Source organism: Myxine glutinosa, chromosome 1 (assembly GCF_964187855.1).
Source record: "Myxine glutinosa chromosome 1, kmMyxGlut1.1, whole genome shotgun sequence".
Lineage (NCBI taxonomy): Eukaryota > Metazoa > Chordata > Myxini > Myxiniformes > Myxinidae > Myxine > Myxine glutinosa.
In genome coordinates this window covers 110377792-110402564 of record NC_136261.1, presented here as the reverse complement: position 1 = coordinate 110402564, position 24773 = coordinate 110377792, and the positions used below count along the sequence as shown (strand labels likewise).

Sequence of the window (24773 nt, the reverse complement as noted above, 5' to 3'; positions counted from 1 at the left end):
TTACATGCTCTAATGGAACAAAGGTTACTTTATTCAACTTGTTGAAACCGCTTTCTTGCATGCATATCTTTACAGTTTTCGAAGTTCAAATAAAGGAGCCACAAGTCAGACCATATTTGTTTACAATCAGTCAGTCTTCTTGGAGATACTGCTACCAATCCTCTGGTTTTGCAATCACAGCTGAACAGTTGGTGTTGTCCGCAAACAAGTCAGTCATAGTGAATGTTGTCACAGACAAGTCGTCGATGTAAATAAGGAACAAAACAGGGACAAGTACACAAGCATGTGACGGCTGTGACGCACTACTTACTGCATTGATTGGTCTTTTGCAGATATCCTTCAACTCCAATCCTGTCATCGATCCTGAAGAAATTCAGTCAACCAGTCTGCCACATGACATGTGTTACCATAAACTAACTATGAGTAGAATGGCACTTGGTAGAGCACATACCTCCGCCAGGCCGACCAGTTTACATTTTGTATCCCACTGATAGGGTGGATTCAGATCTGGATCTTCACCAAAATCGAATGAATTTGTCCTCGTCACACACCCAACCTGTCCACCAAATTTCGTCCAAATCCGTCCACAACTTTTTGAGATATCCTGCTCACAGACAGACAAACAGGGATGAAAACAAAGCTACCGCCCACTTTTGGTGGTGAAGGTAATAACAGCTTGATCAACATAATATGGAGAACTGTACCAAAGGCCTTTGAGTAGTCAAGGTAGGAAACATCCAAATTTCCAAACTGCATCCAATTTATTCATTCGACTAAAAATATTAACAATTGGAGTAGACATAAGCAACAAAAGCAGAATTTTTATGTTTTTGCAAAAGAATATTTGTAAATAAGCAGCCAGGGCAAAACCCAAATTTGTTTTGTGAAAGCATGTTATTCTTACTAGTGAGGTACCCGTGCTATGCATGGGTGGGAGGCCAGAAGCAAACAGACAATGCAGAAACGGCGAATGCTAAAGCATGAAGCCAATAAATTCCACATTCCTGTAGCACCTTCAGTCGCACGTCAGACATGGACAGCACGTTCGTGAAGGACTTCCATGAAAAACATACCCGTTCGCAAAGAAACGGGTACGTTTGTTCTATACCCAGTCAATGGTGAATCTGCATATGGCGATCCGCGAATTTCACGTTTAGAAAGTAGAAACCGTCATGGCATTTCGTCATTCACTTGAACTTAATATCTCTTTTTTCATTCCAAACAGCATAGCTCCAATCACAAATTAAATAGCATTAATATAAAAAACAAAACTTTTACAAACATTCGTGACATAAACAAATATTTAAATCCTGATGTGAAGTTCCGTAGGGTTGGGTGAACACAATTAAGAATTCAAAATCGTAATTGTATTCACTCAATTCTAATCATCAATTGATACTTTAACAAAACGATTAACACGATTAACGTTTAACGATTTAACATTACGATTAAATGACGGTTGTATTTGGATATTATCAAACCCGCGCATTGCCGTCATCTGTCCACTTCCGCATTGGCTGCAGGTTCGTAATCCTCATCAAAATCTAAACAGTATTTGTAGAATTTCAATAAAAGCCACATCACTGTTCATATTGGTAAATAGTATTCCATCGTGTTTGGGAAAACTGGGAAATTGGAAAAACAATATAGCCTATTTTCTCCAGGGGGTTCCAGGATTACCCACCCAAAATATCGTTGCGATCGGTTCAGCCGTTTTTGCGGTACCTTCAAATGGACGGACATTTGGTGAATTATAGTACGATGTATAACCCTCCATGAGTCTTAGAACACTGTTAAAATAAAACCTCCACCCCTTTGAGGATGGATAATGCTAATTTTTTGTGTGATATTTCCAACATATTCAATTAAGACTATGATGTGTGTACTTATTGGAGGAAAACAAAATGGCGTTGTGTATTTTTGGCAGATTCGGCTCCAATCTGCACTGCTGTGGTCTCCTTCGACCTCACTCTCGAGCAGCCTTGAAGTTGCTCAGCGTTTACGCAATTTGACAAGAATGCCTCTTCATCTGCCAGAAAGCATCTCGACTTGTGGAATGTTTACTTCCAAATTCATTGGATGGGCAAACACAGGTAGCCACCAGCTTTGCTTAAGGTTTATTGACAGGTGTATTATACAGTAGAGTGAAGTAATGCTGAATAATAGAAATCCACTCACTGTGTTAGTGGATGCTGAGGAATGCTGTGTTTTGCGCAAGGAAATGTACATTTTTGTACATTTGCATTTTATTTTTTTGGACAGATTTCACATGAAGGCACTTTACGATAGAGGAAAATGTCTCCAGCATTGTCCGTTTCTATTGTTTTTTTATTATTGTTTAATGATACATTAGATGGTTGAAGATTTAATGAGATACGTGAAAGCTTCAGCAATGAATAAATACATATTTAAAAATTAAGCTTTTCATTTGTGATTATAAGTTGGAATGAGTTGGTGGATTGGAATGCCTGGCCAAATATGGATGAATGGGATTTGCAACATGATCTTTGATATTTGCTTTCGTTCTTCTAACAATATCACACAGCAGTTCATCTCAGAATTTTGTGTTATAACGACAAGAAAATATTTTTTCATGCCAAGCTTTGGTTATTTGTATTCGAGTCGCGTGTAACAAGGGTCAGCTATCAATAAACCTTCCGGGGTAATGCTGTGATCAGAACGTTTTCCAGAGAAACTGTCAGATCCGTATACACCTTCAGCGTTGCCTCAAAGCCACGCTTCCGCAGAAAGTCCACTCGGCCCGCATCCAACATGCGTTTGCACTGCTGGCCAAGAGCCACTCGAGTGTTGACATCAAGATCAAGGCTATTTTCAAAAGGGCAGGTGGTCTCCGCAATTGGGTCGTGGCCATCTGCCCCATTCCGCCCTTTTCCCCAGCCGCACGTGGCCCAACTGCTTAAGCGGCACAGGCGAGAAAAATCTTTGGATCCCAGACCCTGTAGAACAAAGCGAAGGGAGTTGTAGTGCCAGAGAGTAAGGGAAACAAACAATAAAAAATGCAATAACTTCAGTGGTACTAAAACCAGTTTAGGTGAGCTTATAACTGAAGAAATCCTTTTACCCGAGCTCGGAAGAACTCCTTTCCTACATAGTCCCTCCAGCGGCATCGGTGATGACAGCACAGGGCAATGACCAGCCCAGCTACACTGGATCCCTTCCTGCTCTGATCTCGGCTTTCGCTTCTTAAATCCTGACTTCCAAATCCTGCCTTCCAAGATTCATGGTCCTCTGCTCTTGGATCCTCAACGCCCAAATCCGATTGTACGTGGTTAGTGAGGTTGGGAAGTTGCTCAGCCAGGCAGCGCAAAGCAAAGTCTGGGTACAATTGGGAAAAAATGGAAACATCATCAATCACGACAACATAATGGCCAAAGACTGTAACATTTCAGACATTTAAAAAAATTGGAAATGGTGCAAAAAAGAAAACATTCTCTGTATTTGCAAGGAAGTCCGGTACTGATTATTTTGTGGGTGTGCAAATCACCAATTTAAACTCAAACAATCAAATGTTGTCAAATCTCTCTGTCTGTCAACCCAACCACCTGAGCATCACAACTGACCTGCAATAAATGTTTCCATAACAGACTGTATTCACCTTAAAAAGCCATAAACTTCCTATTGGAGGTTGTACAAACTACCGACAAGGATATCAAAAATATTGGACAAACTGAAGTGGAAAATTAGGTTCAAACCAATATATTTTTGCATTGAGGTAGAAAAGCAATGGTGACTGTCCCACCACCACTTGTTCTACGTATCCATCGTTTACTCAAATGCCCACCCTATCCTGTTTTCCCTGTTCTTCACAGCCCTTTTTTCCCCTCACTATCTTCCCCTTCCTTTTCATTTCGAAACGCAATTTCTTTTTGCGTTTTGCTCTTGTCGTGTAATTATACCTTGAGCGCAGCACATGACACAAAAATATATTAACTTCTGTATCTCACGAGAGAGAGCAAACCAGGATTCACGTGCCACACATTGATTGACTTTTGCCGCATGGATTGTAATCAACAGAACACGTCTGCCACACATTGTCCTGTCTATGATCTGGAGAGGTTGCCAGGACAAATGCATATTAAAAAAGTGCAAAACTTCTAGTTTTGTGCAGGCTGGAGCAAGATCTGCTTTGTTAGACTGAACAAAAGATGTAAAAACCTGTGCTTTTTAATTACCTCCGCCACAAAAGGTAGATGGAGGTTACGTTTTCACCCCTGTCTGTCTGTTTGTTTGTCTGTAAACAAGATATCTCAAAAAGTTGTGGACGGATTCGGACGAAATTTGGCAAACACGTAGTGTATGTGACGAGGACAAAATGATTAGATTTTGGTGAAGATCCAAATTTGGATCCGGCTACTAGAATTTTTAAGTGATTCTTCACCATTGGGAGATAGGGACAAAAACGATACATATCAGGATATCTCAAAAAGTTGTGGACGGATTTAGATGAAACTTGATGGACAGGTTGTGTGTGTGACAAGGACTAATCGATTCGATTTTGGTGAAGATCTGAAAATGGATTCGAATACGAGAATTATTTAATTTCCAAGTGATTCTTCACCATTGAGTGATAGGGCTAAAACCGATACATAGCACGATATCTCAAACAGTTATGGTCGCATTTGGATGAAACTTGGTGGACCGATTGGGTGTGTGACAAGGACGAATCTATTCGATTTTGGTGAATATCTGAATATGGATTCGGAACAAGAATTATTTAATTCTTAAGTGACATGATATTAAAAAAGGTTATGGATGACTTATGACTAAATTAGGTGGATGAGTTTGGGAGGTGACAAGAACAAGCCGATTCGATTTTGGTTCAGGTCCGAATCCAGATTCGGCCTCCCAGTGGGATACAAAACATAAACTGTTCAGCCTGGCGGAGGTATGAACTCCACTGAGTGCCGTTCGAGTTAACTTCTGTGCTGTTTGTAAACGAGTCTCCTCACACTGCAAGCATGTGCGTAGGTAAATGTAGAGTGTACTTTGATATTATGCACTGCACATCAGATCCAGTGGGATATGGAGAGAGGGGGAAATGGGATTTGGGGAGAGGGTGGTGAGGTGAGGATAGCATGTCAGTGACTAAAAGTGGAACACTCCATCTTTTAGTCCCCGTTTCTCTTACACCCATAAAATGTTCACAACATTCATGCCAAATGTTCACCATTTATGTGTGTGAAAACGGCCTGCGTGCTGCGCTGTCTGCACGATCAGTGTGATATCACATTGTAATGCAGGGAGAGAATCGTTACCGTTGCAAGGAAAGATAACGTGCAAAACCGTTCCTTATACCTACATTTGCATGGCATCGTTGGAGGTTATCGTTTCACCCCTGTATGTTTGTTACTGGCGAAATCGAAGATTCACAAGTATATTGGTTGGCCTGGTCTGGTATTCTGTATGTTTTTATGTATGTCCATGGCCTGCAGGTCACATTTTTACTTCCATCTTCAAGAAACTTCAGATCGTTTTTCAATCCTGTGGAAGTTCTTTTTCAAATCTTTTTTTTTTTTCAATTTCAATTGATTTTCAATTTTGAATTTTTTCAATTTTGAACTTTTCAATTCAATTGTTTTTCAATTTTTGTCCCCCGTCGCACCGCGGAGCGAAAGGGGGACTATGGTTTTTCCCCCTCTGCCGGTGTGTGCATCCGTCCGTCCATCCATCCATGTGTGCGTGCGTGCGTGCGTGCGTAAGCGAAGAACCGAATTCTAATTTGGTGTGTGGGTGCAACTAGGCATATGGAAGAACCCCATTGAAAATTAGGTCGCCACGTCAAAGCCCAAGATGGCTGTCACAATATCTAAACCTTGTGAGCACGATATCTTGAAAAGTAAATGTCTGAACCTTGTGAGCGGAATATCTTGAAAAATAAATGAACTACTAACTTCTAATCCGGTGTGTGGGTGTATCGAGGCATAAGGAAGAACGCTATTGCAAATTGGGTCGCCACGTCAAAATCCCAGATGGCCGCCACCATATATATATATGTCTGAACCTTGTGAGCGAAATATCTTGAAAAATAAACGAACTACTAACTTCTAATCTGGTGTGTGGACTGTGGGTGTATCTACGCATAAGGAAGAACGATATTGAAAATTGGGTCGCTACGTCAAAATCCAAGATGGCCACCACCATATATGTCTGAACCTTGTGAGCGGAATATCTTGAAAAATAAACCAACTACTCACTTCTAATCTGGTGTGTCTCCAACCCACTCACAAATATTATCGACTCTTCCAAGTTTTCTGCGTCTTCCACTTTGTCAACTCACATCACTTCACCGACGGGGGACCTAGGCGTAATGCTTGTTCAATAGGCTGTGGAAGCCTATTGTTTTTGAGGTCAATAGGTCAAGGACACATAAATCATCAATTTCCAACCATTTCACTTGATATCTACAGTGCCATCAGAAAGTATTCACACCCTTTGACTTTTTTCACATTTTGTTGTGTTACCCCCTGAATTTAAAATGGATTAAATTTAGTTTTTTTTGTCACTGATCTACACATAATACCCATAATGCTGAAGTGGAATTTCTTTTTGAGATTTTCTTTTACAAAACAATTAAAAATGAAACACAGAACTATCCAATTTACATAAGTATTCAACCCCTTTCCTATGACACTCCAAGTTGAGCTCAGGTGCATCCAATTTATTTTGATCATCCTTGAGATGTCTTTACAGCTTGCTTGGAGTCCATCTGTGGCCAATTCAATTTATTGGACATGATTTAGAAATAAACACATGTTTATATTGTTACATTTGTGGGGGTAGGCAATGAAATACTTGAGGGCCAGATAGGATTGTATTGGGTAGTGTGCTCTGACTGCCATGAAGAAGAAGAAACCTGTAACTTAAGTGAGCTCCGTGTGTTCGGATTAAGTGTGACGTGTGGCCATATGGAGGGTGGCTCTTATGCTATGTAGCTTAGGGGTTAAGGGTAAATCTCCTGTATGTAAATGACCTCTGTGATTTTTCCCTTGATCCTAATGATACCACACAACACACACTACCAGCCAAGCGATCGGCGCTTAATTATAAACATTAAATAAACTGCCCGGATTCAGACATTTGAACAGGACCACTGACGCCTCCAGCTGAGTCATCACAAGGGCACAGGAGGGGCATGAGGCTCCACCCCAACGGGTGATGATTGGTCGGTACCATGGGGCAATGAGATGGACTCTCTGATTGGAGCACGCGCGGACGTCATCGGATGACGTTCGATACGGGGGGAAAAAAAGGCTGAGGATGGCCATTTTCTCCCTCTTGTGTTGGGTCCTCGTTGCGTGTGGATGCAGTTCGTGCTTGCTCTTGGCAGTGGCATTCGCGTGCTCGTCCTGTTCCTGTCTGTGTGGAGGAGCGGACTCATCCTTCGCTTTCCTCTCCTTGGTGCTGGCTTCGTGACAGCTGCACTTGGTGCCGTGTGGGCCTGAAAGGAACGTCGAGGAGCTAGGGCCTGTTTGCTTTGCGTCGGCGTGGCGGTGAACGCGGCTTCGAGCCAAGGCGTGTTTTCCTGCGCAGGGACGCGGGGCGTGTGACGACCCCGGACGGTCAAGGGGAACAGAGCTGAGTACCCGCTAACATTCATTACACACACACGTATATTTTTCACTTTCGTTTTCCCCTTGTGTTGTATACGAGTCTGTATGGGGGAGCTCCAATTAGGAATTTTAGTTTACTGTGCATTCTTTGTTCCCTGGCATTATTTATTTTATTAAATCCCTTATTTGTTGAACTTTCATTCCTTGTCCTGTCCTGTTTATTTGTTAGTGGATCGGAGAAACCCCGTGCCTTGTCCGACCGTGCAGGTAAGCGCTTGCTGCCCTCCACCCCCGCGCGTATTAACACCGCCATTGGGTGACTGAACGCCTCAGAGGTAACCTCGATCGGCTATTCGTCCCCAGGAGTGTTAACCCCTGGGAACACGACAATATATATATGGTCCCACAGTTTACAGTGCATGTCAGAGCAGAAACTCCACCGTGAAGTCCAAGGAACTTTCCGTAGAACTCCGAGATAGAATTGTGAGGAGGCATAGATCTGGGGAAGGGTATAAAACCATTTCTAGAGTGTTGAAAGTTCCTAAGAGCATAGTGAGCTCCATCATTAAGAATAGAAAGAATATGGAACAACCCAGACTCTTCCTCGAGCTGGTCGTCCAATCAAACTGAGCAACCAGGCAAGAAGGACCTTGGTCAGAGAGGTGACCAAGAACCCAAGACCACTCTGACAGAACTACGGAGTTCCTTGGCTGAGATAGGAGAACCTGCTCGAAGTACAACAGTCTCTGCAGCACTTCACAAATCTAGGCTTTATAGGAAAGTGGCCAGACGGAAGCCACTCCTGAGAAAAAGGCACATGGCGGCATGCCTGGAGTATACGTTTTTTTGTATGCTAAGTTGAGGCTCATGTAAGAGCGAAAAGGCTCGACGCTCGTCGAGTTTGCAAAAAGGCACGTGAAAGATTCTGAGAGCATGACGCAAAATATGCTGTGGTCTGATGAGATGAAAATTGAACTCTTTGTCCTGATGGCAAAGCGTTACGTCTGGCAGAAACTGGGCACAGTTCATCACCCATCTAACACCATCCCGACCATGAAGCATGGTGGTGGTAGCATCATGCTATGGGGATGCTTTTCAGTGTCAGGGGCTGGGAGAATTGTGTAAGGATAGAGAGAACAATTAATGGAGCCAAATACAGGCAAATCCTTGAGGAGAACCTGCTTCAGAATGCAAAAACCTGAGACTGCAGCGAAGATTTACACTCCAACAGGACAATGACCCCAAGCATACAGCCAAAATAACACTGGAATGGCTTCAGAACAAGAACGTGACAGTCCTTGAGTGGCTCAGCCAAAGCCCAGACATGAATCCCATTGATAGTCTGGGTAAACACTTGAAGATTGCTGTTCACCGGTGCTCCCCAAGCAACTTGACAGAGCTTGAGCAAATCTGCAAGGAAGAATTGGAGAAACTCCCCAGATGCAGATGTGCAAAGCTGATCCAGATATACCCAAAAAGACTTGAAGCTCTAATCGCTGCCAAAGGCATTTCTATGATGCATTGATGCATGGGGGTTGAATCCTTATGTAAATTAGATATTTCTGTATTTCATTTTAAATTATTTTGTAAAACGTTCTCAAACAAATTTCCACTTTGACATTACGGGGTGCTATGCGTAGATAAGTGAGAAAAAATCTCAACTCAATCCATTTTAAATTCAGGCTGTAACGCAACAAAATGTGAAAAACGTTAAGGGGTGTGAATACTTTTTGAAAGCACTGTATGTATATACAGTACAGTACTGTATGTGAAACTGAAAGACATGGGTGGACGGTGAACCCTCGTAGTGGTGAAGTCTTGGTCGACCCATGTGAGTATTTCTATTAATTACATACTGTTTGAACGCAAGTTGGACCGTGCGTATGTCTATTAATTATTTATTATTTGACTTTGACCAGGCCTATTAATTACCTCTATTAAATTTAATTACGGACGACTTGAACATGCCTTTTAGACATGTGGAACTTTAGAGCCCTTACACCCTTTAGATCCCTCAGCCCTTTTAGTCCCCTTTGGACCTTCTAAGACCCTTTATACACTTTGAACCTTTACATCCTTTTTATACCGAAATGTCTCTCCGAAAAGACCGACTGGACAACCCTCCCATCCACTTTCTGAATAATCCTCTCCAAGAAGTTCTGTCACTCAAGCTTTTGGGTCTCACTATCTGCCATGATCTTTCCTGGGAAAACCACATTTCAAATCTGGCCTCCAAAGCCAGTCGCCGACTGGGCATCCTCCGTCGTGCGAAGTCCTTCCTTGGCACACCTGAGCTCCTCACCACATACAAGGCTTTCATCCGCAGCTCAATGGAATACTGCTCTCCCCTCTGGGCTGGTGTTCCTGCCTCACACCTAGCTCGCCTTCACGCTGTTGAAACCAAAGCATTCAGAATCATTGGAATCTCCCGCGATGAAGCTATCTCCGAGGGCCTTTCACTCACTCACCGCAGGCAGGTTGGTGGTCTTTCCGTCTTCTACCGACTCCTCTCTGGCCTTGCCCCCCCAGCTCTCTCTGGGCTCTGTCCCGCAAATATTCCTACAGGTCGCACAAGATCTGCCTGCAACCCTCTTATGGTCAAACTGCCAAAATCAAGACTCTCTGCTCACCTTCACTCCTTCATTCCTCTTTTCTCCCGCCTCTGGAACAAACTCCCTCACTCTCTTCAATCCCACTCCACCCTCCAGGTCTTTAAAACAGCTGTTCACCACCATCTCTTATCTTCCCCCATCCAAAACCTTGATCTTTTCTACCCCCGCTAATTTCACCCCAATTCCACTTTTTTGAAATACAAACTTCTGTCCTGGAAGTCCTTGGTGTCCTTGTGTTTTATACTTCTCCCTCCTCCCCCCCCCCCCCCCTTCCCACACCTCCTCCCCCCAAGCCCTCTCCCTTCCACACATCTCCCTGCTCTCAAATGTTGTGTTTGTGTGCTTCCCCTTCTCTCCCCATCTTGTTTTCTGCTCCCTCTTTTTATATATTTTGTTTGTCTGGTTGATTTGTTTGTGAAGTAAATGTTAGCTCTTTCACGAGCCTCGATTCAGTATACAAAAAAAAAAAAAAAAAAAAAAACCCTTTAAAATGGATCCCTTAAGACCATGTATAACCCTAAGACCCCCAAGAACCTTGAGACCCCTAAGACCTTTTCCGACCCCTAACACCCTCAAGACTCCTAATATCCCTAAGACCGTTTAAAACCCCGAAGACCCGTTAGACCCTTTATAACCTTAAGACCCCTAAGGCCCTTTAGGACGCTAAGCCCCTATAGACCCAATTAGAACCCTTAATCCCATAAGTCTCTATAAACTCCATTAAATCTTCTGTCTGAGGTCCTTCTGCAATAACACTTGAAGTTCATCCATCATAATCAAAAGGCCTCCCCCCATTGGTAAACCACCTCAGTACCAAACTAAGAGAGTGCAAAATATAATTAATTAATTATATTTATCTTTCTATTTTTTAAGGTTCTGCTCATATTGGTTAGTGACATGGGGAAAAGTCCCACGTAGCAAAGAGAAAAGCCCCACATGGGAAAGAGAAAACGGTGTCCATAACAACAATTTTAACACCTATTATAATCAAATGGGATATCTTTGTGATTTTATTATTGCCAAATCTCAGGAATTTTTCAAGATATCAGATTGATACTTACACAGCTTATTTGTACGTATGTGTATGTGTGTAAAATGTGGTCAAAAGTAGTCAAACGTCAGGGTCAATGCCATCCAAAACTTATAAAACACATATTAGGCAGCAATGAGAAAATGTATCAACCAAATTTGTTATTTATGCACAATAGTCCATCATATAAAACACTGACAGGTCAAATTTCCCAAATTACCAAAATGCTGTTTCCATGGCAACTATTATTTATTTGGAATTTGCACGTATGGTGCTCTGCACGATATCTTTCTTGCTTGTCTGTGAGCAAGATATCTCAAAGTTATGAACGGACTTGGACAAAATTTGGTGGGCAGGATGGGTGTGCAACAAGGACGAATTGATTATATTTTGGTGAAGATCTGAATCTGGATACGAGAATTTTTAAGTGATACTTCGCTATTGAGAGATGGGGGCAAAAACTATTTATAGCATGACGTTTCAAAAAGTTGTCGACAAACTATGACAAAACTTGGTGGATGAGTTGGGTCGGTGAGAAGAACAAGTCAATTAAATCTTGGAGGTCCGGATCCACATCCGGCATATCAGTGGGATACAAAACGTAAACTGTTCAGCCTGGCGGAGATGTGCTCTCTACAAAATGGTGTTGTGGTTACAATGTGTTTCCAGGGTAACGTTCATACATTGTCAGCAAGGTAAATTGCTCTTATTTCATCATCAAAGGGTTACCTTTTGATAAGGTGTTGTTAAGGTTACCCTTTGATGATGAAATAAGAGTACCTTACCTTGCTGACAATGTATGAACTTATTATTTATTATTTCTCTTCTTATTTTGCTCTTATTATTTTATTATTATTTCATAATGCTCTTATTATTTTATTATTATTTCATAATGCTCTTATTATTTTATTATTATTTCATAATGCTCTTATTATTTTATTATTATTTCATAATGCTCTTATTATTTTATTATTATTTCATAATGCTCTTATTATTTTATTATTATTTCATAATGCTCTTATTATTTTATTATTATTTCATAATGCTCTTATTATTTTATTATTATTTCATAATGCTCTTATTATTTTATTATTATTTCATAATGCTCTTATTATTTTATTATTATTTCATAATGCTCTTATTATTTTATTATTATTTCATAATGCTCTTATTATTTTATTATTATTTCATAATGCTCTTATTATTTTATTATTATTTCATAATGCTCTTATTATTTTATTATTATTTCATAATGCTCTTATTATTTTATTATTATTTCATAATGCTCTTATTATTTTATTGTTATTTCATCATGCTCTTATTATTTTATCATCCTTATGCCGAGCTGTTGACATGAGAGACATTATATAAATGATTGAACAAACCAATGCTGTCCATGTCCACTTGAAAGCTCAAACAAAGCTCAAAAGAAAACTCAAAAACATTTTGCCTCTAGGGCCATCGGTTGCGGAGGCATAAAAGTTTAATACAACTACCATGTGGATTAGGGTGCATCAAACGCCCCATGATTTTCAAAAAGTTGTTGTATTTTAATGTCTATTCCCTCAAATGTTACACTTGTTGGTAGAAGTATGTATGCAAAAAATAGATGAAATCAGAGGTGGTCCTGGGTGGCCACCGGCCACTTTTATATATTTAGGGCCATTTAGGGCCACAGCTAAACTACTTTACAAGATAATGTAAAATTAACTACAAGATAATGTAAAATTAACCATTATACCTTTATACAAAAGTAAAGTCCTACTTTTACTAAATGCCTAATATCAAACAGTTAAAACAACCTTACATGTCAATGTAAAATTAACCAAAATCGTTCTTCATATTACAAAGTTGTAGTACAGTGTTGTAGTATTGTACTTTCATTGATTAAAAGTTTGAAAATGTATTAAGCACAACGCCAATGTCACTACTCCAACTTTGCTCGTTTCCGCAAATTTGGCCTCGCTTTGCGGTCACATTCAACCACTTGAAGAAGATTTTGGAAGTGGTCTTCTCTTCTTGCAGTTGAGACAAAATCAGTTGCGAGCTTTACTGCTCTCTCCGCAGGGTCATTCACAACATTAAGCCCATCCACAATGGACTTGGCTGCCTTGAAGTGCTCATTGTTCTGCCAAGTGTCAACATCCTCTGTTAGGAAGGTCATATCTAGGTGAAGAAGGTTTACTGTAAACCACGAGTCCTCGTTCACAAGATCAGCCAGGGTTGTCGCTTCTGTAATTTTTGGAAATGACGGTTTGCCATATCCAGAACCGTAGCGGTGTTTTGGAGTGCTTGGCATTTCATCTGGTTGTATGGCCAGTAACACATCTGCAAGGGCATGACGATCCTTTTGAGGAATTGCATTGCTGAACAGTGCCAAAACAACCAGTTCTGGGGTTAAATACCACAAATGTCTATCAAAGGCTTTCACAGTGCTGACTGAAATGGTTGAGTTGACAGCTTTATAGTTGAGCAGAGTCTTGTAAAAGCACAAATCAAACCATGGGGCATTTGAAGCAGACTGACATATGAGCCACCAATCACAATAAATATAAACAACAAAAACAACAAACTCCTTCAGTTTTTTCTGTTGATGTTGTGTTGTTACAGTTCGTCGAGGTAGTAGAGAAATTTGCTCTTCAAGTAGGCATATTTTGATGGAATAAAGAATCTTTGACATCCACCTTGCTTTATGCATGGCCCCTGGTCTGTGGAGTGTTCCTTGTTTTGTGACATCATCATCGAGGACTACCTGGCAGAGTTGTGCCATTTCCTTGTAGTCTTCCCTACAGTATGAAGCGCTTGTGCGGATTGTGCTTAAAACCTTGTTTTTGCAGGATAAAAGCAGCTGTTGTGCATAGTCATTGTACATGGAAATGTCAATTTTGGTTAAACTTTCATTCTCTGCATGCGATATGCGTTCCCAATTCTTCTGGAATTTTTGGAACAAAGATACTTCTGGAGACTTTGATGCCTCAATTTTGAGAACGTCAAACACATGATCCAGGATTACCTCTCCAACATGATGGCGACATGCACACCACAGAAGAGCACGGTCCAGTTTTGATTGAATGGTAACACAGGCAGCTGTAACGTGTCCAGTGTTTGATGCTGTTGTGTCAAAACATAAGTTGACAACTGATTGTTTGCACTTCCATGAATGTAGATACGTGTAAGTGTGCTCGGCAATGATGTCACCTGATGACCTATCACTTCCAGGAGGATATCTAGCCACCCCCAGTAGCTTTACATCAGTGGCATTCCCAACCAACACTGGCAATCTTTCTTCCTTGACATTCTTGTTTGTGAGCGTTGGTATCTGCTTGCCATCCCAGTGAAGTGTTGCAGCTGTTGGGGCGATCCAATTTTCTTGAATATCTTTGGCGATAGCACTTGTTATTGATCGTCGAGCCTTATCAGCAGTTGAGTACGACTTGGCCACACGACGTGGATCACCTCCTGCCTCTTGAATTACAGCTTTGGTGAGCGCAACCTGTTGAACAGGAGTTATGTTTAGTCGAGTAGCAACAGACACAACTGAATGTCTTTTCAGAATATCATGAGGAATAAAGGCAGATGTACCTGCATATGTTGATCTGTGGTGACTACGCTTCCTTTGAAACTCTGGAATCGCCTCTTCTTCAGTTTCTTCCAAGCTATCTGCAGAGTCACTATCATCAGAGCATACAGAACTAATTGTCATCTCTTGTACACTGGATGATTCATGACGTTCTCGTCTTGAAGCTTCCGCTAAGAGGCGTTTTTCTTTTCTATGATCTTTATCAACTTTCTTCTTGTCAACACCAGCAAATGAGGCTACTCTGTCAGATTTCATTGACTCTAAAAATACTCTATCTTCCTCATTCTTAATGTTTGTCATTGCATCTTTTGTCCATACACCAAAGGTCTTATCAAGACGTTCATTCATGGTTTGCAACTTAGCCAAAGTGCTTGGAGATTCTCGGCGAGAAACAGGTATTTGACGCAATTTGTTATTGTCATTAAGAAGGTCAAGTATTAGTTTGCAGCATTGATGGTCTGAAAGCATAGGAATATTTGCTTTAGTGTAGAATTTTTTCAGCTGGATAAGGACGATGCTGGCAGATTTCCATTTCAGTGGCTGAGTTTGTTTGCCTTCACATATTTCTTTCTGGATGTACCACATCACGCATCGAAGAACCTGCCGGCAAGTTGGGAGGCGGACTCCTGTCAATGTACCATCTGCTTCTGTAAAAGCATTGCCAAGACCAAAAATGGCACTTGCTAATCTGGTCTTCTTATCTGCCATCTGAAAGAAAATAAAGGATATTATTAGACTACTAGTATGGGACCCACGATTAGACCTCCGATTTCATTCATGTAAAAATACAAACTAATTATCAAACCATCGTTTTTTGCATAAAATTGTTATATTTGTATTCCTCTCATCAAGACCTTCAATTTGATACCAAACATGACTAGGTTTGGGTGTAAAATAACAAAATCAAACATTTTTACATAGTGCGGCCCCGAAAATGGCCCTAAATATATAAAAGTGGCCGGTGGCCACCCAGGACCACCTCTGATTTCATTTATTTTTTGCATACATACTTCTACCAACAAGTGTAACATTTGAGAGAATAGACATTAAAATCCAAGAACCTAAGGGCGTTTGATGCACCCTAATGTGGATGCTGCATCTGCATCTTATATTCAATTTGTTGTTAAAAAAAACAAACATCCACTAGTCATTTATTGCACATTTCAATTTATGTACCCAGAGCACAGTGGGTGGACGGAGAACCTGAAGACCCATTCCTTTCCTCTCACATGAAAAATATTTTCTGTTGAATCTTTCTCTTCGATGTGTATTTTATTATCTATCTATAATTCCAGTAATCTCTGTGTGTTTGTTTGTTTGTACGTTTGTTTGTCTGTGACCGCTGTTTCTCGACAACCACGGGTCCGATATACTTTAAACTTGCCAGGTATATTGCTGGGGACCCGAGGATGTGCCTTTTCAAGGTTTCATATTAATCGGACAATTACTTACCGAGCTATGTCCAAAAAACGATTCGACCAATCAGAGAGCAGCGAGCTATCGCGTGTGCCGAACGTGGCGAACACACTCTGCCTCGGATGGCACATTTGAGAGCGTATTCATTTATTTCACGTTTGCAAACTATGTTGCCGCTATGTTGGCGTTAAACTATGTTTTAAAACTAATAAAAACCATTTCATCTAAATAGAGGGGGGGGGGGGGGGATTGTCACTGTACTCGCAAGCCGTTCGCCGTTCGCTTTGGCGTTGCGAATGGACCAACACATTTCATGGACCAAACCATTTCATGTAAAGCGTTCGCCGTTCGCTTTGGCGTTGCGAATGAACCAAAACATTTCATGGACCAAACCATTTCATGTAAATAGAGGGGGGGATATAATTTTAGATATAGATATAGTACGGGCATGCCCTAGTATTGTCCAATGCTCACAAACAATACATTATTAATCAATACGTCGGAATATAATCTGCCGAGAGAGCAATATAATTATATACGGATAACAAAAACAGAGACAACTGAACAGTACATGGCATTCAAATTGCCACACAAATTGCAGATGAATCTTCAAAAAATTGGATTAAATGATTAGTTATAATCTTATTACTAGAACGCCACTCAGTACAGCGCATACTCCCGCCGTGGGTCAAGTTGGAGCCCTATCTTCCAATGGTAAAAAATCCTTCCAAAAATTCCTGGATCCGGAATAATATCCTGAGCTTCACCAAAAACTAATCAATTCTTCCTTATCACAAGGGCAATCATCCCACCAACTTTCATCCAAATCCGTTCAGAACTTTTCCAGATATCTTGTTCACAAGCACACGAACACACAAACATACGAACACACACACACACACACACACACACACACACGGACGGACACGATCGAATGCATTACTCCCTGGCAGGAGTAATAATAGAGCAAACGTATATGGTGATGTTTGTATGTTTGTTTGTGACCAAAACGTCTTCTTCTTCAAATAAAATTAACACCCAAAACACAGTCTGTGAACTCTTAATTACATACTGTTGGAATATACCTTTTGACACTTTAGACTGCTGACACCCCTCATACCTTTGACGACCCTTTAAGTCCCCCAACACCCTTAAGACCACCAAGACCCCTGAAAGCCCTAAAATACCCTTAAAGACCCAAAATACCACGAAGACCCAAAATACCCTCAAAGACCCTGAATACCCAAAATACCCAAAGGAGCCAAAAGACCTAAAAGACCCCAAAGGCCTAAAATACCCCAAAGATCCTTAAAGATTCAGAGGAACCAAAAGACCCTTAAAAACCAAAAGCCCCTGAAGACCCCGAAGACCCAAAACACCCAAAAGACCTCGAAGGCCCAAAATACCCCAAATAACCTGAAAGATTCAGAGCAACCAAAAGACCCTCCAGACCCAAAAGCCCCTGAAGACCCTGAAGATCCAAAAGATCCAAAAGACACTAAAGTCCCGAAGACCCAGACACCCCAAAGACCAAAATTACCCTTAAAGGCCCAGAGGATCCAAAGGACCCTGAAGACCCAAATGGCCCCAAAAACCCTGAACACCCAAAACACCCTGAAGACCCAAAATACCCAAAAGACCCCAATCACCGCGAATACCTAATGTTGGCTGCTCTCCTCTACCCCCCTCCACCATTCCCCCACGTCCGCCCACAATTCCTAATACACCATCACCACCACTAACTCCCACCCACCATTCCCACCATCCCTCACACCCTGAGAAAGAAAACATGGTCAAAGATGCCTAACCCTCTGAAACGACGTGTGGTGAGGAGTGCGGAGTGCGCCGAGTCACGCTAGTAATAATATTGAGGCAATTTTCACTAGTAACCTTTACCCTAAATTTTTCACACAAAATGGATGTTATACTACTCGTTGGAGAGAAGATGCAAAAAAATGAACTGTAATTGAGATAAATCAGATTGGTAAATGTGACTTAACTAACTCAAAGGGTTTTGTCTGATGTGTCAATCATATGGTTTTTATCAAGGAATATGTTACGCCAAACAAAACAAAACAACACTTTGGACTTTGTTTATTAGGGGTGTTACATTTTCATCAACGTCAAGGAATGCACTTGGTTTTACCTGTTGCAGAGCCACATAAATGCTTCCCAATCCCAACCACAGGAAAACCTTTCTGAGAGATCTTTGGAACTTTCCCTGTAGAATGAGATGGGACGAGGGGTAGGCATAGGCAGAACAATGAAGAGAGGATTCATAATAGTGAGGATGCTGATGGGGTTAGGGAGTGTGCTGTAGGGGTTAGGGAGCATACCTGTAGGGGTTAAGGAGCGTGCTTTAGGGGTTAGGGAGTGTGCTCTAGGGGTGAGGGAGTGTGCTCTAGGGGTTAGGGAGTGTGCTGTAGGGGTTAAGGAGCATGCTTTAGGGGTTAAGCAGCGTGCTTTAGGGGTTAGGGAGTGTGCTTTAGGGGTTAGGGAGTGTGCTGTAGTGGTTAGGGAGTGTGCTCTAGGGGTTAGGGAGTGTGCTGTAGGGGTTAGGGAGCGTGCTGTAGGGGTTAAGGAGCGTGCTTTAGAGGTTAAGGGGTGTGCTTTAGGGGTTAGGGAGTGTGCTGTAGGGGTTAGGGAGTGTGCGCTAGGGGTTAGGGAGCGTGCTGTAGAGGTTATTGAGCATGCTGTAGGGGTTAGGGAGTGTGCTGTAGGGGGTTAGGGAGTGTGCTGTACAAGTTAGAAAGTATGCTGTAGGAGTTAGGGAGGGTACTGTAGGGGTTAGGAAGTTTGCGTGTGTTGGCAAGGGCTTGTGTGGAGAGAAAAGGCAGCTGTGGGCTTGTTGGGGATAAACGACATGTATCAGCATTCACTAAAAATGAGATTCCATTTAAGAATACCGAGTTCACCAATGTGGAGGTATACATCACAGCCAGATTGGAAGGGCATTGAATGCACAAATAAAAGCAGTGCTGCAAAACATGCTTCGACAAGCAATGCTGTTTGGTAAGAAGGCGAGGAAGAACAAGCAATGCTGTTTGGTAAGAAGGCTAGGAAGAACAAGCATTCTGAGTATTGCGCTGCAATACATGTCCACTACCGGCAGTCTGTCGTCCGGAAAACAGTTGGGGAAATTACCAAGGGTTATTTACCCACAGGTTCTGAATCGTTCACAATCGCTAATTACCTCAAGACGGGTTCACCTGTGATTCGCACTCGGGACTTCGATTTATACACCTTGCAAACAGGTCAGCAGAAGCACGAGAAAATAAGTTGTTGATAAAGAACCTTTCGAGTTCCTAAATATCAATAATTTATTATATTTTCCGGTTCACGATCAATGATCGATGTGTATATATATATATATGTTGCTCGGCTTGCCTCCGCCCCTCCCGAAAGCGCGCGCTGTGTCGTGCGTTTGACGTTCGCACACGAGGCTGAGGGCGCGTGGTGCGGCTTGAGGAGAACTCTAGAATAAACAAGAGATATATCCATTTTTAAAAATATTTTCGTTTAATTAACGATATCTGCCAAACCACGTGCCCCATCACAAATTCCAAAAGGACATTTTAGTAGACTGACATGCTGAACAGATGTGTGAAGTTTCCCCTCGATTGGATCAAAAATGACGGAGGAGCTCGGTTTTAAAGGTTCATGCTTTAAAACGTCATAACTCAAACCATGTGACGCATGATGTCATGCTTGCTGAATTTTTTGTTCGTCATGGGTATGCGATTCTGCCTGCAAAGTTTGGCCTCGATCTGTTCAGCCGTTGCAGAGAAAAAGGGGTTTTCGTGTTTTCACGAAAAACAATATGGCGGCCGAACCACGTGACCTGTGACGTCATAATTACCATTAAAATATTCTACAGACCGAGTCCCCCCTACGGTGAAAATTTGATCTCAATCGGTCCTATTATTGCAGAGAAAATCTTTTTTATAGGAAATTAAAATTTAAAATGGCACTGAGTTAAGGATCATCAGAATTATCAGAATTCCCAAAGTTCAAAGTGCCATAACTTTGTCAAAAATGATCGAAACGTCGTGAAGTTCGAATTCGATCTGTAACTTATCATGAGGAAACCATGTGCCAAGTTTGAAATCATTAGCATGAAGAGTTTAGAAAAAGAAGTCCGGAAAACTGTTCTTTGCGTGACGGACTGACGGACGGACAGACTGACGGACTGACAGACGGACAGACAGTGTGCAAACCTATAGTCCCCTCCGGTGAACACCGGTAGGAGACTAACAAGCATTCTGAGTATTGCGCTGCAATACATGTCCCCTACCGGCAGTCTGTCATCCGGAAAACTGTTGGGGAAATTACCAAAGTTCAAAGTGCCATAACTTTGTCAAAAATGATCGAAACGTCGTGAAGTTCGAACTTGATCTGTAACTTATCATGAGGAAATCATGTACCAAGTTTGAAATCATTAGCATTAAGAGTTTAGAAAAAAAAGTCCGGAGAACTGTTCTTTGCGTGACGGACTGACAGACGGAGGGACGGAGTGCAAACCTATAGTCCCCTCTGGTGTACACCGGTAGGGGACTAATAAATAGACGAGAAGAGAAAAGAGGAATGAGGAAGGTGGAGAGGGAAAGGAACAATTTTAATTAAGGTCGGCCAGTGGTGATTGAAGAAGAGTGGAGGGCTGGAGGCGGTACAACTTTTACAATATTTCAATATCTTTTTGTTGGGTATGTGAGCAGGTGGGTGAGGGGGGAGGAAAACAGGTAAGTTCAAGGAGAGCAAAAGAAAACAAGGAGTCGAATGGGTTAACAACTGAGGCTTATGGTCGACATATACGTGGTTACACAGTGCAGCTCCGATACACACACACAATCGATGGAAATAGCACAAAATAAGCACACGACGAGACACAGGAACAGACAGCCAATTTGGAGCAAATATTAGTTCAGTTAAAATGTTCTTGCCTTCAAATTGTCTGCTCTTGGTTTTACTCCACAGCAGGAGCAGTTACAACTACAAACATGTCGTTTTACTAGCAGTTGGCATTGAATGCTGTATCTTGTACTCCTTAAGTGAGCTGTTTACCTCTTGTGTAAGTAGTTGAGATTGGCCTCTGTACCAAGCAGAGGCCTTTACACCACCAACATGGCGAAATAAATCCGTCCAAAAGGATAAGCAAAAGATCATTCATAATTTTGCTGAACAGGCTCAGCCTGTTTTGTTGTACCTTGGTGAAGCCACCAATAATGCAGATGGAATATTTTCACCTTTTCATCACTCCAAGTTGTACTATTGCCACCAAATGATTCGTACGGCAATCCATCCTTACAGAATTCAATTGTGTCGTCAAAAGGCAACAGCAGAGCTTAAAACATGAAATTTTCATCGTCTGGTCACAATGAATGGCCCTCAAACAGAAGGATTGTTTAAAATTGGAACTGCTGCAGATGCATTTCTAGCATGTGATGATTGCTTCACAATTTTGAGACATAAAATGGTGTCCCTCATCACTACAGGAGTAAGTAAGGGTGCAGATTGCAACAATCATGTGACTGCCTTGGTTAATGGATGTGAGTTTGAGAATACTTGCTGAGGTCCAGGTGCTGAATGTCAATTTGAAGCCGTTCAAACTCCCCAGCACCTTGCTTGTGTTTGCCATCCACCTAGTGAAAGAATACAAAAAGAAAAAGGTCGGATTTCACACATCACAAGGCAATGTTATTTAACCAATCAAAGGTTAGAAATGTGACGACGTTCACACCTTGAACCGGGCAGTAGAGCGGTCAATAAGCAAGAAATGCGCATGCTTATCGGCGGGCAATGCCCTCTGCACCCAGTGTGCAAGGTGCCCACGTCCAGCGCCAAACTCGACAAAGCAGTGACCCGGACGTAGCAATGCCAAATGTTCTAGATTCCCCAAAATGGATGCCTGCAACATGCCGCAAACAGGTAAGTCATCAGCCCATGTTGTTTCAAGTTGCCTTGCAACTTATAATCATAATCTTAGAAAACGGATGTGAACTTTTTTCCAATAACGTGAACTGCCTTTCCGATTGATTTTCTCATTTTAAAAAATGGGTTTTTTATTGGTTTGTCTGTAGGTGAACCTCATTAATGATTGGTTGCTTTGAGAAATAAAGAAACCTTTTCATTTGAGAGCTCGTAATACAAAAACAACTTTATAATTGCTTTGTCTATCATCTCAGACAGCTTTGCTATATATGCACATCATGCATTTTGGTTGAAATTGCTCTCATGATTGGTTCTTTATCGAACACTGGACAACAGCACACCTGTTGCTGCAGATGTTTCCAGGCTGGCCCACTACCAGCCTCTTTCAAAGGTTCTCGCAGAGATTCATGCAACAAGATGCAGCGTGGAACTTCAAACGCCAGATCTGCCAGGTATAATGAGTTTGCATGCAAGCCCAAAAAGAGCGACCAATCAGAAGCCAGGCACGACGTAGCCATTTAATAATCGAACTAATAGGATTTTTGATGTTAATAATGCTTCCAAGATGAGGTAATTTATTACAGATTAGGTGATCACTTCATTTTGTAGCGAGTACTGAACAGCAGCTACCTTCACTAAACCTTTCGATCTTCGCCATCAGGCCAGCAACCTCCTCAGTACACAAAGGCAAAGTATCCTGCAGCAAAATAAAATCCCACACTCAAGTCACAATAGGTACAACTGTGGCAAGGTGACACAAAAAATTGTGCAATTCTATTTTTGCAAAAGCATAAATAGGTACGGCTTACAACTAATTAAAGTACACAAGTGCCAAGCAACAAAGGTTGCATTTGCAACGTTGGAGGGGTTTACGTAACTCTTGGGAATCGTTATCGAGGTAACAATTCTTGACAGCTTCTTGAAATTTTGCATCGATGTTAAGCCGAAAGCTAAGTCAAAATAAAACTCTGCAGCGATAAGTTACGAAGAAAAACAAACTGGAACCGAGCAAGCAAGGCTTATCATTTTCACATTCCATGCAATATGAACCTGTTTTTACTTTTTGGGCCTGCATAAGAATTTTCAAGCAGCAACTTCATACAACACATTCTTTCATTTGAAATCTGTCGTAAATTCAATAGTGCAAACATTTTAAAATCACTTAACATAGCAGGAAGATGTTATTTATATGAAGGCCGTGTAATGTGCTTAACACTACAAACTGAGGTTGGTGCAAAAAACGAAGTAGCTCGAGCGAAGTCGATGGTGCAGCATCGCAAACCCCCACGTTTCCCACCGAAAGCTAAGTTGAAAGATGACAAAAAAATTCCACCAGGAATGACCCGATATCAAATTTCGAGTTAATTTTTTCCTCCGCCACCAAAGGTGGATGGAGGTTATGTTTTCACCCATGTCTGTTTGTCTGTCCGTTTGTCTGTTAACAAAATATCTCAAAAAATTGGGGACGGATTCAGACGTAATTTGGCAGAGATGCAGCGTATCTGACAAGGATGAAATCATTAGATATTGGTGAAGATCTGAATATGAATTCGGATATGAGAATTACTTAATTTTTTAAGTGATTCTTCACCATTGGGAGATAGGGCCAAAAACGATACATAGCAGGATATCTCAAAAAGTTATGGATGGATTTGGACGAAACATGGTGGACCGGTTGTGTGTGTGACAAGGAAGAACCGATTCAATTTTGGTGAAGATCCGGATCCGGATCCGGATCCAACTAGTAGAATTTTTAAGTGATTCTTCACCATTGAGTGATATGGCCAAGCAGGCGGAGGTACGCTCTCTACTGAGTGCCGTTCTAATTTTTTCTGTTTTGACCCCTGTGACCTTAAGTGCCCACCTCCAGGGAAATGGTACCAGGGGGCGGTCAAATCCTAAAATTGTAGGCCCCAATGTTGATTGAATATGCAAAGTTTCATTACCTTTGCTAGAGAGGGTATTGCATTTGAGTCCGTTTGTCTGTTACTTGCCGGAAAAGATTCCGGCAAGTATGTTGGTTGGTTGGTTTGTCTGTCTGTCTGTTTGTGCGCAGTACTACGTCTACATCGTTCCACATAGCATCACCATACTTTACACACATATTTGTCTTGCGCTGGAATAGACTGTGCCCAATTTTTAACTCTCTAGGCCCAAGGTCAAGCTCAAGGTCACACAAAACGTGCAATCAGGGGGGTTGGGTTTTCATTTAAAATATATTTCAAACCACTATAACTCTAAAAGTACACGAGTTATGCATACACTTACTGTTTCTGACATATTTACTGGCGTCATTTAGGGATAAATTGGTGGAGAAAACAATTATAATGATGACGTCATCGGCCACGTGGTTCGGCCGCCATATTTGTTTTAACACTAAAGCCTTAAGAACCACTGAAAACAAGTCCTGGCGTTCACAAGTTAGCGCAGTAACATTATTTTTTTTTTCAACCTCATGGAACTTTTGACCTCTTGACCCCATAATCTTAACAATCCATCTTTACATCATTATATATACTTGTACTAAGTTTGACTTGGATCCCTTCAGCCATTCTTAAGTTATCACGGTAACGAAAACAGATGTACAGATGGACAATCCGAAAACATAATGCCTCCAGCGACTTTGGCGTGGAGGC

The 24773-nt window shown here is 41.5% G+C and overlaps 2 protein-coding genes across 6 annotated transcripts in view; one reads left to right on the top strand and one right to left on the bottom strand.

Moving 5' to 3' along the window:
* Positions 1-2684, top strand: part of LOC137427471 (leucine-rich repeat-containing protein 2-like) — a 165469-nt gene extending 162785 nt beyond the window's left edge. Inside the window, exon 9 of the mRNA XM_068117001.2 lies at positions 1928-2684. Within this exon, the coding sequence (XP_067973102.2) occupies positions 1928-1986 (59 nt within the window). The 3' untranslated portion in view covers positions 1987-2684. The remainder of the gene's footprint in view (positions 1-1927) is intronic.
* TRMT13 (tRNA methyltransferase 13) overlaps positions 743-24773 on the bottom strand; it is a 71519-nt gene continuing 47488 nt past the window's right edge. For all 5 annotated transcript variants that reach the window (XM_078776003.1, XM_068116983.2, XM_068116986.2 and 2 more), the window contains 7 exons: positions 22768-22834; positions 22479-22582; positions 21947-22114; positions 21776-21848; positions 18356-18430; positions 3083-3336; positions 743-2957 (listed from right to left, as the gene is read on the bottom strand). In XM_078776003.1, the coding sequence (XP_078632129.1) occupies positions 2646-2957; positions 3083-3336; positions 18356-18430; positions 21776-21848; positions 21947-22114; positions 22479-22582; positions 22768-22834 (1053 nt within the window). In that variant the 3' untranslated portion in view covers positions 743-2645. The remainder of the gene's footprint in view (positions 2958-3082; positions 3337-18355; positions 18431-21775; positions 21849-21946; positions 22115-22478; positions 22583-22767; positions 22835-24773) is intronic.